Below are 16,766 nucleotides of genomic sequence, written 5' to 3'. Positions count from 1 at the left end.
AAGAGAAATTGAGGCTTTTGTTATTGACTTACCAGTCAGAAACCACTTGCTACATTGTTGTTGTTTGTGCAGGAGGCTCTACTTTTGCTTTTCAAAGATGTACTCTTGCGTAATTGCACACCTGTTTGCAGTCATTTTTAGGTGTCAGAGAAAACATTGGGCCAGCAGCAGCTTATTTGGATTTAAAGAAACAAGTGGTCACAAAACAGTTAATTCTGCAAGGAGGTCAAAATAGTCCAAACTGAGTTGACTAAAGTCTCATTATCTAAGAACAATTTTGTGCAAAACATGTAATAAACTTGTTTTGATAGCCTCCCTGTTCAAGGAAGCATAATAAATCACCTGTAAAGAATGTCCAATTGGAAATTATTTCTGTTGAGTAAATACCCATTTTTTTGGTTGTGAAACCAAATGTTGTTAAAGTTGTGATAAAACATGTTTGACTTCAAAAATGTTTTATTTATTTATTTTTTCACCAAAAAATCCTTTGCTAATAAAATAAAATATTCCAACTCTTGCAATCTTGCAAATTATTATGAAGGACGGGTTACACTGTGCTTCTCAAGATAAGAAAGAAATGCAAAAAAAAAATATAAAATAAATAATAATAATAATAATAATTATTATTATTATTATTACTATTATTATTAGTGTCTCATGCCTGATCCTAATATCAGGCATGAGACACTTTTTTCATTCTTTGTTTTACACCAAATCCAGCTGCAGGGATTTCATCATCTCTGCTAGTTCAATTACATGTTGTGTATTTTCCAGGCAATTATAAAGCACAGATAGCAATAACTGACCTAATAGGTCAGTTATTGCTAACTGACCTATTAAGTCAGTTAGCAATAAAAGTGACAAATCTTGTCGGTCATTGCTATTATAATAATAATAATAATAATATAATAATTATTATTATATTATATTATATAATAATATATATAATAATAATAATAATAATAATAATAATAATAATAATTATTATTATTATTATTATTATTATTATTATAGCAACAACAACAACAATATTGTTATTATAAATAAAAAACTGAAAAAATACCAAAAGCAAGTAGCCAATGAAACACTACAATTAAAAGAAGAAAATATGATCATTACTTCTTTAAATGTTCTCTAATCCAAACATAAACCAAGCAACTTCTGGAAAAGTATAAATTTTCATAAAAAAAAAAAAAGAAAGAAAAGGGTAAGAGGCTGATGAAGAAGAAATCTGTGGCTGCACTTTCATTAGCCAACAAAAAATATTCCCTTTGTAGGTGGAAAAGAACAGATTTATGAGTTCTGCATCCCAAAATATGAACTGGAAAACGTCCTGAATATATATAAAAAAATTAAACAGCAAAAGTCAGACGTCTGAGCTGAAACTTCAGTTTGAGTGGAACATCAAGAAAATCACAGGAATAAACTGTTTTTTTCTCACTTTTAGTTGCTTATATTTCATTAAACAAATGACAAATGTGGAGTCCTGTACAATATCTAGTTGTAATTAAGTTCCTTTCATGTTTAAATCAGTAGAATGCAAAAAAATATTGCTATTTGGTCAGTTAGCAATAAAAGTGACAAATCTTGTCGGTCGTCTGTCTTGTAATTAAAGCAAGTTGAGACTGGTGGTGAAGTCATTTCCATCCAAACACAGCTTTAAATCGAAAAGGTGAGGATTTAAGAGCAATCATCAGTAATGAGCCAGTAAAGCCTCTAACTGGGATTTAATTTCAGATTTCAATTTTAACATGGCTTTGATAATGGATAGCACGGTCCGATCTGTGTCAATGTGGTGATTCAATGTGGTGATTCACTGATTTCCTCATTTGTTTGTTCCAACAATAACTTGATGTATCCTTTGTTGTTTTTCACTGCAGGAAGTTTGTTTTGTGTGAATATATATTAATGTTGCTGTGTGAAAACCTGATGCATTGCATTCCCAAAATGGTTCGACTTTAATTTCCTTCCTCCTGAACCATCTCAGAGTGCCAAGTATGTGCTTCTCTCCAGGGATGTAATCTGATCAAGTTCAGCATGTTTCAGCCTCATGGTAAATGTTTCTCAATGCCATAAAGCAACAACAACAGAACATTTCTCAATCAAAGCAATCTTTCGGACCCAACATCGACATTGTGGCTTTAAATACCTTGGATGTGTGTGATCAGGAGTCGTGGCATTAATTTTCATAGCGAGACTGACAACATGCTGCTCCATATTGTCACGTCTGAACGCTTGTGTTCTTTTCTCATACCTCCTTTAGCCTTGAATAAACAACCTGATGCTGTTAGTTTCCTCTGGCATCAGGATATAACAATAGCTTGGCAGTGGTTTAAATTAAGTGTGAAAGTCAAAGATCGCCCTAAAGCTCTTCTTCTTCTTCTCATTCAGTGGTTAAAATTATTTGCCATATTGTGAAATTACAAACTGTAAGAACTGTTTAGTATTTTTCAATATGAGAATGAGTTTGAAAAAAACAACAACACAATTTTCTGTCATTTTCAATGAAGCTATTAATCATGTCCAGAGTGCATCTGATTCTGTTTTCTGTCTGTACATTTAACCATGCAGGCATTCGGAAGAGTCACTCTGATATGTTGACCCAATGGCCAGTTGGTGTCACTCCTCACTTACATAAATGAAACCAGTCCACCTCAACGTTACACACAGTCTGCTGTTCTGTAAAACTCAATGATATTGAGTATTGACTCTCTGTATTGACCACGTTTCTGTAATCTTATCAAAAACTTTCAGCTTTATTCTGAAACTCTATGTAGAATCAATGAATCTAATTGATTGATTTTCAAGATCTGTTTCTTATTTTAGAGAAATGAGCCCCTAGTGGTCACTACATACAGTGCCCCACTGATTCCTACAGCAACTATTGAAATCATTAAACTCTTTTCTGCAAATTATCTGTAATTATTTGGTTTATTTGTTGGATCAGATAAATATATTTTTTTAAAGAGTGCCCAAAAAACGCGAGCATAACAAAGAGTATATAAGTCTATATTTTTCAATCCCTCATTATTACATAATGAGGGATGTTTTTAATGACTGTTTTACTCTAGCTTTTTCTACAATAGTTTCAAATGAAATTGCCTGTTGGCAGGGTTTTTAAGCAGACTGAAAACAGTCCTGGAATGGCATCTTTTGCACTTTTTGGCTGACCTTGTGGAGCAAGCCACAGGCAGGTGACACAAATACCTGTCAAAAGGAGGAAGAAGCTGCCAATTACACAGAGAAAGAGAGAGAGAAAGAGAGAGAGGCAGGACGCTATGTGTGTGTGTGTGTGTGTGTGTGTGTTTGGAGAATCAAGGGAGAGCAACGGAGAGAGACAGCAGAAGAAAAGCTTGTTTTACTTGTTCTGACACATCTCAAGAAGGTAGGACGTCCTCTTGTGAACAACAAAAACTCTGTGCTCATACGGCTCAGCGGGAGGAGTGGTGACTGCCACCTAGACTGACAAGCTCACATCTCACCAAAAGGTACAGTGATGAATCTTGATTTTACATAAAATTATTTCTCTTTTTTAAAAATTTTGGATGAGGAGGGAAAATAATGAAGGGAATGAGAAATGAATATGGAGATGCACCTGTCGATCACCAGCCGCTTTTGCCAGTAACAGATTACAGGTGTTCTTGGAAATCAAAACGCCAGCTTGTGACATCAGAATAATTTCTTCATTTCATGAAAAATAACAGCTTAGGGGGAAAGAAAGATAAAAAAAACCCCACAGTGATACCCTGAAACGACTCATCTTTTTTTATTCAATGAGTAAAAGTTTCTCTTTAGATTCTGGTGGTTGTGTCACCTGCATGCCTACTGGTCATGGTGGTTTTTCCTGAATTTACTTATTTGCCATTTTTCAGAGAATCACACCCAGGAGAAAACTTTCCAAACAGAACTTCTTTGTTAGGCAATAACCTGAGATAAGGAGGTCAGCCGTACAATCAAGTTTTTTTTATACCATTTTTAAAAATATTTCAGACAAAATCATCCAGGTGTTAAAATGTGAGAACAAATTTAATTAAAGGCTTCCACAAATTGTGCTAATCCTGACTTAATGGTACACTTTAAAGCATCCCAATGTTCATAATGTGGTGGATTTATCAATTTATCACAACGTCTCATCGTGTGTTAACCCCATTTTATTGAAACAGATTCGGGATTACCACCTGATGGTTTGACTTTTTTCAAAGGTGGGCTCGCAAATCCTTTAAAATGTAGAAACCGGTGAACTAGTTTAATATTTTAAAAATATTTTTTACTTAAATACACAGTGTTGCAATGTATAAAATGAGTAAACATTCCCAAACGAAAAAGTCTTTCACATGCAGTCATTAATCTAACCACATGTTGGCAAAATTATTGGCATCACCAGTCATGGTCTTACTTGCAGATTTCTGTAAAAAACAAATATTCTCTAACACAATATCTCATTTTTTCTCTCTTGAATAAATCTACAGTCGACTCTAAATGATTTGATGAGGTTCAAATCCCTAAATATTTTCAGGTTGTGCTCCTGCTTTTAAAATATATTTGCATTCAGTCTTATTGTAAAGCTTTACAGGAAGAACCAGCAAATGTCATTCAGTTCTCCTACTTTGTACTGGGAACTTACTTTACTTTGCTCCCATCTGCATCGAAGAAATGTCGACATCACCTCCTCAAGTGATTCCAAGAAAGCCTTCTGGGGTCAAAGTGCTGACTCCACTTCGAGAGCTACATGGTCCCAATGGGCTGCCCATCATCACAGACCCTAAAAGAGGTATTTATGGCCACATTGACAATTTGCACCATTTCTCTCGACGACATGGGTTGAGTTGAACATCTGAACTGAGCGCATCTGTAATGTGTATCAGTTTTTCCGTAAATGTGTCTGTTTTGTGTTGGCATAGAGAACGGCACAAGCGGGAAGTCAAGCCACAAAAAGCTGATGACTGCAGAAAGAGAAGTTGTAAGTCTGAAAATGTGGATATTTAGTAAAGTCCACAATTCTCCTTATTATAGTATCTGCGGATTAAATCTGATAAATCAAGAAGACAATAAGAATGACATTAGATATGCATTCTTCTTTGATATTGACCAAAAGTGAAAAAAGAGCACAAGAAAAGATAAATTTTATGATATACTGAATAGTTTTTTGCTTATAGGTAATTAGGTAATATTATCTTCAAAGATTATGAGAATGGAGCCACATGTCTGAAAATATTTTTGACATCTAAGGTGTTACTTTACACATCTTGTGTAATAATTGCTTATTTAGCGGCAACCTGTGTTTAATATTTCTCAGGAAATCTTGAATCACTGCTTTGACGACATCGAGAGGTTCATGGCTCGCTTGCAACAAACCGCGGAGGCCCGGAGCATTCTCAACCAAAGGACCAAACGGAGTGCCAAGAAAAGCACCAAAAATGACAAACAAGGTACCAGCTGGTACATGCAAATTAAACTCTGTTGACCACAAAGCTGGGAAACAGAAAAAAAAATGATCTGAAACTCAGTTTGTGAAATAATTTACTGCATTGACTGGTCATAACCTGAGCTCTAAGTAATTAGAGCAGAAAAAGGCAAAGAAAAACCTTTTTAGCATTCACTAAAACAAGCCAGTGGATAGATTGCTGAAAAAGCTCCCAGGTTATTCAGAAAATTCTTGTATTTGGTGAAACACCCCGCCTTTTGTCTTGAGGGCAGAACAAACCAATCTTTTAGAGCGGCTTATTGACTTGGGATAGTCAACCTGTAATGTTGCTCTTCCTACCTGATTAATCACTGAACTAATGTTACTTTGGTTTTGTTCTCATCTTATGCAACTCTGCACACACCCACATTCACAACAAATTGTTATCTGTTGTTTACTAGATCAAATTTTAGTGGATAGATGGCATTATTAATTCAGTTTGTGAGGCTAAGACAAAAAAAGAAAAGAAGTGGCTTAAATCAGAACAGGTAGATCCTAACATTGTTATGGAGGCTTGATGTCAACAAGACGTGTCGTTCTTTAGCACTTTTCTTTTCTTTAATATTTTATGTGAGGAGAAAAGGATTATGTGTCTGGAAATGTTTTGACCACGCACATATTCACAGCGATTAAAACAAACTTTTTATAACAATTAACTGTAAACATAAATAAGTTACTCGCTGCAAAATTTACAGTATAATTTAAAATGTGCAATACTCTGAAATGCAACCTCCTTGCATTTCTGTTCTGTGAATTTTTAGCAAACTAAGCTAATTCAACATAAAATGTTATTTTTACAGTGTGACAGTTGAAATTATACAATTAAAAAGTCTCATTTAATTTGAGGGTGTGAATATTTAAATATTGTTTTAAATTCACATTTTCTTTCTGTGAAGGACTTCACAGTGACTATGTCACTGGGAAATAAAGCATGGTTGTTATTTTTTTACACTCCTATCAGATGAGTCACAATGTTTAAACTCCTACCCATGTTTGCAAAAGTTTTCAGACAGTGAGCACACGCTCTGCTCTGCAGCTATGGCTGTAATTGTGATTGCGCTCTCTTGTCTTGCAAAAGACTTGCTGACCAAGAAAGCGACCCCTCCGTCTGAGCAGGAATTTGTGGACATCTTTCAGAAAATAAAATACTCCTTCTGTTTATTGGTAATATACCAAGCATCCACACAAAATTCTTGGAAGTTATTAAAAAGCATGTTATGTTACAATGCATAAAACTATTTCCTGTTTGATATAGGATCGCTTGAAGTCGTCCATCTCACAACCAGATGCACCAGATCTGCTCCACCACATCTTTTTACCTCTGAACTTGGTAGGACCAACTTTATGAGGCTGTTTGATTTAGTGTTTCCCTTTTTTAAAAAAATTTGACTTGAGTGGCATCCATTGTCTGCTTTACAGATGGTGAAGACCACTGAGGGCCCGACATTAGCTGCATCCGTGAAGAGTCCATGTATGACCAGAGGTGCTGTTTCTCTGCTCCAAGAGCACCTGACTGGAGAGGAAAAGGAGCTGTGGAAATTACTGGGACCCAACTGGACCTCAGACGCGTCTGTGTCCTTCTCTCTGCAGCAATCTCTGCTCCAGCTTACAGCAGCTCTGTTCTAAGAAGACCTGCTCTCTCTCATCCTCAGTTTGCAGCAGACCGTTTCTGTTCCTCCATATTCGCCTGTCTTCCTAGACGGGTGGCAGCCTCAGACTCACGACTCAGCTGGTCAGCTGCTGGTAGATCCCATCCAGTTGCAGCACGAAGAGGACGCTTTTAATGAAAGCATACAGAAGCAAAGTCAACAGGAACATGTCCAACCTGCGCCCAAGAACTACAGAGAAGGGACTGAAAAAGGGTAAGAGTTTAGTTATTGGAAAAATATATTTGATGTGTGTGTGGTGCTTATTTTTGTTAATTATGATGATTTTTTTTCAGTTTGCAGCTAATGGAAATGGAACATTTAGGAGTAGAACATTACATTAGATCAATAAAAAAAATTTTTAAGGCAGAAATGAGAAATTAATGAAAAGTATATTCAGCACCCACTTAAATTGAGCTATTTTCAAAAGAAGGAAACACCATTACTACTTTCATTGAACTTTCAGCTGCATAAGAGGATGCTTGTGTGATAGTTCTCTTTACAAGCCACTTGTCATGGCATCCCAGAAAATTATTTAAACCTGAAGTTTGCCGTCATGAGTTATGAAAAGGTCAGAGTTTTTTTTTACTTTCTTTAACTCCTGGTCCTCTTTGTGGCTAAATATGTTTCGAGGGCTTTTCTTCGATAGTGAAAGAAATACATAAAGCTTTTAAAGCTGCACCATGAGCAGCACATAGACCTCCCAAATTCAGATGAACTTTATTGTTGTGGTTTGATGTCAGATCGGTGTGAAGAAAGGGCAAATAAAAGCAAATGAATGCAAAGGAATTATACTTCACTTGGACAATGTTATTTCATGAGCTACGAAACGTCTGAATGTAATTTCAGAGATAAAAATGAGATCCCATCAAACGGCGAGAGATTGTATCACTGTAATTACGACTTTGTGGCCAGAAACAATGATGAACTCTCCGTACTACATGGGGAAACACTAGAGGTATACTGCACTCCCACACATGCATTGACCTGTAAAGGCAGAAACTGATTTAACTTATCTTTTTTAGGTCCTTGAATTATCGTCGGACCGCTTTTGGAAGTGCCGGAATAGTTATGACGAGATAGGACTTGTGCCATGCAATAATCTGGAGCCTCTGTCTGCATTGAACAACAGACAGAAAATCCATCCGGTTCTTCGAACAGAGTCAAAGGTCCGGACACGGCTATGGTTGTGTTTAAGAAAATACTCTGCGGGCTCAGTTTGGAATAAGTCCCGCTTCTTTCTCAACAGAAAACGGCTCTCACCCCTCGGTGTTTCTCCTACGTTTCATCGAGAACCGACGGGTTCAGCCCGACCGCGACCAGCCGAGCAGAGCGAGCCCACAGCATGATTCTGCCATCGAACATGACAAGAGAAGATGGCAACCGAGGTAACACGCCGGTCCATGCAATGCGCTACTGTTAAAGCAACGACCAACAAAAAACCAGCAGATTTTGTTTGCTTCCTCTCTGTTCCTTTAAACATTCAGTTACGTCCTAAAATAATTAGGACATTACTAATGTCCTAATTGCCAATGACGCTTATGCGTCATTAGCAACGTTTTAATATTTATGGTAATGGTACATAGAACCAACCCATGCAGGAATTTAAATGTGAAAACTGAAATCAGTGTAAAAAACACAAATGACATATCTATGTTTGGAATGTAAACATTTAGGAAACTTGGAGAGTTTACGCAAGATTTAATTTCAGACTTCTGTTGTTTTCTTTTTTAATTTATTCCTCTCTATCCTCATCTCCTTCTTTCACCAATAACTTTTTACCTCACCTCCCTTCCTTTCTTTTTCCCTTTTGGTTCCTTATCCGTTGCATTTTAAATAAATCTAAAGCATAAATCAGTAATGCTCTTCTTGTGAAAGTTGATCTGTTGATCTCCTTGGCACTCAGACAACAACTCTGATTACTACACTGCTTTGCATGACACATGAAAATAAAAGTATTTCATTTCCTTTTGGGATTAATTAAGTATATCTGAATTTAATTAATCTTATCTTAATTATTATCTTAATTTAATTATTCAGATAATTAAATTCCTTTAACCTTATAACCAAGAATTATTAATTTTTTGTAATTTTGAGAATTATAACTAAATTTCTGTTGCAACACCTTTATTCATTCACCTCGTAGCCAAATTATGTTAAATTTGTGAGGTTTGTGTTGATGTGGCTAAACAATTAGGACCAGATTTTTTTCCTTTCTGATCCAACTTAAAGTAATTTCCCCAAGGTTTTTAGGGCTAAATTACACAATTGAGAGAAAAAGCAGTCAGGATATTATATTTCAGAAAATCTCTCTCTATTCCAAGTCCGAATAACATTTCTTTCCCCCCTCTTCTAACAGTCAGGGTTATGAACAATGAGCTTCTGCAGCGGCTGGCTAAAAAAAGGAACTCGCTTGAAGAGATGGAGGTTTCCTCCACAGCTGGCATCTCGATCCCCCTGAACTACCACTCGGCAAGCGCTGAGGTGAAGGCCTGGCTCTCTGCGAAGGGCTTCAGTCAGGGGTGAGTGTCTAATACTTCAGAGAGATGATATATCACAACGTGCACGTAGCGACGCAAAAATCTGTTCCTCAAGGTATATTTAAACAAGAAACGAGTGTTCAGTTGATTTTACTAGACATATGACGTCGTTGTTATGTGGAGACAATGTTCTTTTTGTTGACAATCAGCCTCATTCATTTAGAAAGTCGGTTTATTTGGAGACTTTGAGGATCGGCTTGGGGAGTCACCAACACATCCATATTGCTACAAATGCTGTTTGAAGAATGGGATGCAGTCCCTCAGCAGTGTGTGACTAATCTGGTGACCATCATGGGAAGGAGGTGGTGTGTTTGATAATAGTTCTTCCACGCATTGCTGGAGCCATGTTTGTTAAATAAATAAATAGAAAATCTATTCATTAAACTTCAATAATCCAACCAAAAACGACACAAAACAATAGTCAGAACTGCTTGACATTACCAAAGAAGAATTGGCATGTTTTCTTAGGAGCAGCCAACATCCTCAACTTTTCTGCTTAATCCACAAATGCATTCTCCTTACAAATGTGGCACCGTTTTCCACCAGTTTGAGATGTGTCCCTGTGGTACCGATGTCTGTAAGTCTACTCCAGAGTGCAGTGGCCACAATGTCACTCACCACCATCAGTGGGTGAATGATTGACTGTAGCGCAAACTATTCAGAGTCTTGTATTATTTCGCATCTCTCTGAGGTCGTGTGAAAATGTTTTGAGTCACATTAAACCCCTCACTGCTTTCCCTTGAGCGTCTTTTGTCGTACTCTCTCGGAAATATTTGTATTTAATCTCCATTTGAAACAACGCTGGCGACAAACTAAACCATTTCTTTCACAATTCCCCTGTTAGGACAGTGGAGACGCTGGGAGTTTTGAATGGAGCGCAGCTCTTCTCCTTAAAGAATGAGGAGCTGTGCAGGGTGTGTCCTCTGGAAGGAGAGCGCATTTACCTGCAGGTGCTGGGACAGAAGTCTCTTCTCGAGGTTTGTACCCTGTTGTTCTGGATGTGTTTGTTTGCCTCTGTTGCCAGACGGTTGTGGTCCGGTTCTGTTGTCAACAGGCGTTTATTTGCTCGGCCTTGACCGATTCAGACTTGCATCACTTTGCCACATTGTTACTGAACTGACCTACATTCAAAATGAGCAAGGACAAGAAAGTGATCAGCTCTGGTTCTGTTTCATTTTTTAAAATCAACTAATGACTTTACAGTATTACAGTTGAAGTTTTAAAGACCATGATCCACATAAAGCCGAGAATCACTTAACCATCAGCAAAACTGCATAAAAATGTTGGGGAAAATACTTTGCTCAAATTCTATAACAAACCAACAACAAATTTCCATTTAGGTAAGTGTAAGGGACAATAAAGTAAAAATCATACAACATATTCACTCTAATGTTGCATTTTGTTAAATCAGGTTTAATAGATGGTAACAATGACAATTGTTTGTGTTAGAAATTGAGCTTTTAACTTTCCATCTCTATTGAGGAAACAACAAAACAGTGGATGTGTCATCTTAAATTATGTCAAATTAAATTAGTGCCGGCAGATTGTAGTCTTTCAAGGGCAGACGTAATTTGAATTTAAGTTAGAGCTTTAGCATTAGTGAAACGACAGATTATTATTAGAGCTTAAGATTTAGAAAAACTACCTTTGGCAAAAATAAACCAGTAATTTGATTCCCCAAAAAGTGACTATAATTTTGTTCTACTGAACCAACGTATTGTTTGCTCCTCAACAGGATGTGCGCAAAGTTTCTGAACTAGAGACGGTGGTGGAGAAGTGAAATCTGATGACTGACCTGGATTGGTAAAGTTCATGATATAAGACAAAGAAATCAATAGCAACTTAAAGGGATACGAGACCAATCTGTTGTACATGAAGGCTATATAAATTCATCAGTAACATGAAGATTACATACATGTGTTAATAATAGAGTAATATCTGCACTGACAAAAATATTTTACTTCTTTTAAATAAACTCTGTTAACTTTGTTCTTTCTGTTTTCATTTTGCTAGTTTTATGTCTTTAATATGCTGTTAGGCATTATGTTCATTGTGTCAAAAGGCGTCCTGAACACAGCATTACAAAAAAGCCTTGTATTATTGCACATGAAGGTTACATGAACGACGCATTAATGATGCAGCCCTGTTGGCCGCACTGACATGCAAGGTGTTTTTACTTCACATGTTCTCAAAATAAATTTCTCTTACCGTTTTTATTTTTGTTGTGGTCACGTCTTAGTTGCTACTCTGTGGATACTAACAATGTGAATAAAATAAATGAGACTAAAGTAATGCAAAATGATTACAATTGTCCATTAACAGAAAACCTCTGCAGATTGTTCACTTTTCACATTCATGTTTATTTCATATTCATTTTTATTATATCATTGTTACAACCGTGTATTTTCAGTCTAAATGTACAAACAATACATAAAAAAATTTAAAAAATCAGTGTTCATTGTCTGTTGTGTTCAAGACAGAGAGGTGATTATTTGCTCTGTTAATTATTGCCTAAAGCCCAGAAATACTCATATTTGGAATATTCACATCTCACCAGTAAAGGTCAATAGATGGATTTGTAATGTTCATTTCCTCTATCTCATGATATCTCTCAACACTAAATTCAGCATAAGCCTTCAAGTCTTTTTCCAACAATTGTGAAAAGTTTTTGACCCTGTGACTCCTCACACACACAAAAAGGAAACACCCATCCAGGTACACAAGCAGAAGGAAAACCAACATGATGTGAACAGAACGTTGCTTCACCATTTCTACACAGAACTTTCACCAGAGGTCAAATTTTAATGTGTAAACAACAACTGACCTTTCAGTTTACCCTGTGCTGATTTTGCAAGCCTGTCCTGATTTGCCTTCCTAACATCATCACAGGGATGAAGACGCATCTACTTTTAGATATTTTGATACATAACACTTTACCAATGTGCCATTTCAGAGCGATCATAGAACAACAAGTAAAGAAAAGCATAAATTAAAACAATATCCAAGTGTGGGCTCTCCTTGGAGAGAGTCTTAAGGAAGATTTAAGGTAGCAGGTAACATTGTGAACAATGAAAATCAGACCTATGAAGGAAAAGATGGAGGAATGTTCAGTGACGTTGTGTGAATCAACCTTTTGAACTCCTCCTGCGCAGCAAAAATCATTTTGAAACAACCGTTTTTAATCTTGTCCTTATTTCTGAGTATTTTGCAGTGATCAAAATGTGAAAAAAATGCCCTAAAAGCTACAAGTATGATTGAAACCCCGGCCAAAAACGAGCCTTTGACCACAGTAACCTGCTTATATTTTTGGTTTATTGCTTTAGCACCTCTAAGGAAAATATGTCATCTACTTAATCATTATTCTATTTTTGTTTCATTTTTTACACTTTTAACCATTTTTGCTCTTTTATTAATATTTTCAGTGCATGGCCAAATTATGGCCTCAGAACAAATCTTGCCCAACGTAGAAAAGGTTGGCTAAAATGCAACATTTTTGCCTTGGGACAAAACAAACAAAAAAAAGCCTGTCTAGAAAATGTGTGTAAAATGTGCTTCTTCACTGAGAGGATGTGGATGAAAGGTTCAAACAGAACATTTTAAAAATAAATTATAATATCTGAACTTTGTGTACTCTTCAGTCAACACTCTGCATATTAAACCCTTAAGTAACTTAACCATTAAACAGAAACATGTTGATTACAAATTAGAATATGCACCAGTTCAAAACAAGGATTAAAACCCAAAACCTGACAGAACATCAACATTTTTATTTGAGTGCATTTCTGAGGTAAATCACTGAGATCACTGAATACGGCTCATGTTTTACAATCGCCTTTGGTCGCGCTGAAGTGACGGACCACTGAGCAGCAGGGAAAGAGGCAGTAAATCTTTCTCTCACTCCCTTCGATTGATGCCATCTTCAGACATCGTCGGTGCTGGTCTGGTCCCACAAGTCCCAGTCCAAAAGGTCTTTCGTCTGAAACCACAGCTGGATCTCCTTCTGAGCCCCCTCCACCGAGTCACTGGCATGGACCACGTTCCTTTAAATGAGCAACACTTGTGATTACTTTATCGACGTGAGTTGATAACGGGCATTTATGTACATTGAATTGCAAAACTGTTCATAACCCTTGAATATTTTTAACTCTTTCTCCTTGTAAACAAATGTTTTTTGGAATTTTCTTTGACATACTAAAGTTGAGCACAATTCTGACAGTAAAGGAATATCACAAGTGGTTAATGGAAAATTTAAAAAGGAGAGATATGTATTCATCAATACTTTGTAGATCCACATAGCCACAATTAAAACTTCAAGTCATTTGTAGATTCTTCTCAATCAAGGGATGGAGACTTTTTACAGAACACACCGCAAGCTCTGCCGCTGTAGACACAGAACGTATCTAAACATCTTTTTGAAGTCCTGGTTGAGATTCTCAGATGGTCTGGACTTTGACTAGGTCATTCTAAAATATGACTATGCTTTGATCTAAGCCATTTTGTTCTTAGGTCTAGGTGTATTCTAGGTGTTGCTATTCCACAGGAATGTGAAATGTTGACTCGGTCTCAGATTTTCTGCAGAATAATCTGGTATTTAGTTCCTCTCATATTCTCTAACCAGCCTCCATCCAGGCTCCCCCTGTACAATGAAGTGAAACTTCCTGACAGCATCATTCCACCACCACCGTGTTTCCATAGAAATACATTGTGTCCAATATGGCGAGCAGACTTAGTATTCTCAAATGGCTCTTAACATTTAGACCAAAAGGTTCAGCACCAGCTGCATCTCAACATGACACCTTCTTCCACAGCACAAATGAAATATTTCTGCATAAACATCTTTCTTCTTGTCACCCAGATTTGTTGAATGCATAACAAACAGCTGTTGTGCTGACAGACATTTCCACCTGAGCTGCGAATATTTGCAGTTCCTTCAGAGCTACCATCAGGTGACTTGGCTCCTTCTCTGGCTAATGTTCGTCTTGTATTAATCCTGTGACAGTAGTTATTTTGTAAAGTTTTGTAAAACGAGAAAAGATTAAATGAGTTCACCTGCTGACATGAATGCTGAAATCTCCTCTGACGGTTCCTGCCAGGGCCTCAGCCGGGTTAGTGTTTCCCACCATGGTCCGCGATGTCTGAACGACGTTATGCCCTTCCCATACCTAAACATAGATAAAAGCACCACTCATGCATTGCAGCGGACTGATAAGCAAGTGCGAGATAAAGCAAAACAATGTAAAAACTGCAAGGAGCCCAAAGCAGAAGGGAAGCCCTCACCATCACAACCAGGGGTCCAGAGGTCATGTAGTGCAGCAGATTGCCATAGAACGGCTTGGTCCTCAGGTGACAGTAATGCTCGGACAGGACATCCTGAGTCGCCTTTGCGGCAAATACAGCTGGAGTTAGAAAGAGGGCGTTTTCTTCACAGTCAACACACAGAGCTTATTTACCTGCAGCATCTTTAGCCCGACCAGTTTGAAACCTCGCTGCTCGAACCGCTGGATGATCTGTCCAATGAGGCGACGCTGCACTCCGTCTGGCTTTACGGCGATGAGAGTCCGCTCCCTCACATCCAAGAGGCCTGATGTGGCAAAAGAACGTCAACATACAACTGAAATGCATAGTAGCTACATGTTGGTGGATCAGCAGCAGCTATCCAGCAGGGTAGAGGAGTAATGATCATCCAAATTCAACATCCTGGAGCAAGGAAGCACTTTTCTAAGTGCAACTCTACAAGCAAACATGCTAACTAGATTCCTTTCCTAGTTTAAGCTACACAATAAGGAAATATCACAACTAAATGACCCCAGAATTAACAAAAATATAGATAAAATTAACAATTCTAAAAACAACCTGACAGCAGCTGTTGTCATTAAAGGTCATACAACCCATAATTAAGCTCAGGAGTCAGTATTTTTTCAATAGGTTTGGAAAACTGTTCAGATTTAAACTAGTAACAAAATTCATTTTATGATAAAAAAAAACATTTAACAGCGATAAAAAAGTTATAGATATACATATATAAGAGTGGAGTCGACATTTTCTATACCATTTTCACTAAAATAAACCATGTAAGCTGTTCATTCCTCATGTCTGTTTTAAACATGTCAGCTCAGACGCACTCCATGACTCCTGACAGGGGCCACGGCACCAGGAGCGCATGAATGACTGACTGCATGCGATCCATTAGCAACACACGAGACCCGCCACGAGAGCAGCTGAGAAGCGGCGCGCCGGTCGGCGTCACGCAGGACGTGAACAATGACGAATCCGTGAACGTTCAAATCTACGCGATGATGCTGTACAGTCGACAGAAAAACAAACAAACAAAAAAAAAAAACAACTTTTGGACATTTTCTGTTGCCACATGACTGCCACAAACCTTTAACACACTGACCCAGTGGTGCCCAAAGTCAGCCCCGGAGGGCCCCGGCATCTCCCTGGTTTAACGCACCTGGATCAAATGATGTCTCATTAGACGGTCTAAGAAGAACAGTGACAAAAACATGCAGGACAAACCGACCGACTTTGGGCAACTAATCCATCTCTGGTTCATGACCCCGTTCGTCTGAGGGCGGGTTTGTTGTCAAATATTGTCGTTGGGTTTAGGGGGAAAAACAAAAAAAACTTTAAAGTCTCTGACTCGAGTGAACTCTGTCCAGAGATTCGCCTCTTCCATTCAAATGTAAAAACCCAGTTACTCGCAGAGGAAGTTAATGAAAGATAACAAATAACCAGTGACAAAGAAAAAACGCAAACAAACGCGCAAAAACGGAACTTAACGGAAATGCACGAACTTATCACCGCCTCTGATCTTCCACAAGAAGAACAAATAAATCCTCTTCACTTACTTGATTTGTGCCTGTGCAAGTCGAGACTGCGTCCCCCCCTCAGCGCGCAGAGGAGCCCACATGGCAGGGCTCGCTCGGTTTCCTGGGTCCCTGTGAAAAGCTGTTGAAGAGCCGCGTGGAAAACCCTGCGCCGCAACATGACCGTGCGCCTCACGCCTTGGTTTGTCAGCCTCTGGCGTGAAGTCAAGCCTCCCCAATTAAACCTCTCGAGTTGTCCCCACCCCTCTGTCCGGCTCCACTGATTGACGCTCGCTCCTCAACATTT

General features: G+C 37.9%; 2 protein-coding genes across 2 annotated transcripts; one reads left to right on the top strand and one right to left on the bottom strand.

Annotated features, from left to right (window-relative positions):
- The first annotated feature begins 3,381 nt into the window (after window positions 1-3,381).
- eps8l1a (eps8 like 1a) lies at window positions 3,382-12,134 on the top strand. The gene is made up of 14 exons (XM_055035284.1): window positions 3,382-3,488; window positions 4,652-4,771; window positions 4,902-4,960; window positions 5,297-5,429; window positions 6,543-6,628; window positions 6,720-6,794; window positions 6,884-7,032; window positions 7,117-7,326; window positions 7,960-8,068; window positions 8,136-8,279; window positions 8,360-8,498; window positions 9,470-9,632; window positions 10,495-10,627; window positions 11,386-12,134. Exons 2-14 carry the CDS (start codon window positions 4,654-4,656, stop codon window positions 11,428-11,430), a joined length of 1,563 nt encoding a protein of 520 aa, XP_054891259.1. The 5' UTR covers window positions 3,382-3,488; window positions 4,652-4,653; the 3' UTR covers window positions 11,431-12,134.
- A 1,263-nt stretch (window positions 12,135-13,397) lies between these two features.
- nme4 (NME/NM23 nucleoside diphosphate kinase 4) lies at window positions 13,398-16,686 on the bottom strand. Its single transcript, XM_055035285.1, has 5 exons — window positions 16,502-16,686; window positions 15,101-15,231; window positions 14,928-15,029; window positions 14,700-14,812; window positions 13,398-13,690 (listed from the first exon to the last, which is right to left on the bottom strand). Exons 1-5 carry the CDS (start codon window positions 16,638-16,640, stop codon window positions 13,570-13,572), a joined length of 606 nt encoding a protein of 201 aa, XP_054891260.1. The 5' UTR covers window positions 16,641-16,686; the 3' UTR covers window positions 13,398-13,569.
- Window positions 16,687-16,766: the final 80 nt, after the last annotated feature.

This window comes from Poeciliopsis prolifica, unplaced genomic scaffold, assembly GCF_027474105.1.
Source record: "Poeciliopsis prolifica strain line A6 unplaced genomic scaffold, Auburn_PproV2 SCAFFOLD010, whole genome shotgun sequence".
In the NCBI taxonomy this organism is placed as follows: domain Eukaryota; kingdom Metazoa; phylum Chordata; class Actinopteri; order Cyprinodontiformes; family Poeciliidae; genus Poeciliopsis; species Poeciliopsis prolifica.
This window is presented reverse-complemented; position numbering and strand designations above follow the sequence as displayed.

Excerpts from the sequence above, each read along its gene's own strand:
- eps8l1a (XM_055035284.1), top strand. The coding sequence starts at position 4,654 with ATGTCGACATCACCTCCTCAAGTGATTCCAAGAAAGCCTTCTGGGGTC. Across the intron at positions 6,629-6,719 it reads AATACTCCTTCTGTTTATTG|GATCGCTTGAAGTCGTCCAT; the intron begins GTAATATACCAA and ends TGTTTGATATAG. Across the intron at positions 7,033-7,116 it reads CCCAACTGGACCTCAGACGC|TTTGCAGCAGACCGTTTCTG; the intron begins GTCTGTGTCCTT and ends TCTCATCCTCAG.
- nme4 (XM_055035285.1), bottom strand. The coding sequence starts at position 16,640 with ATGTTGCGGCGCAGGGTTTTCCACGCGGCTCTTCAACAGCTTTTCACA. Across the intron at positions 14,813-14,927 it reads CTGGACCCCTGGTTGTGATG|GTATGGGAAGGGCATAACGT; the intron begins GTGAGGGCTTCC and ends ATCTATGTTTAG. Across the intron at positions 13,691-14,699 it reads TTCAGCATTCATGTCAGCAG|GAACGTGGTCCATGCCAGTG; the intron begins GTGAACTCATTT and ends GCTCATTTAAAG.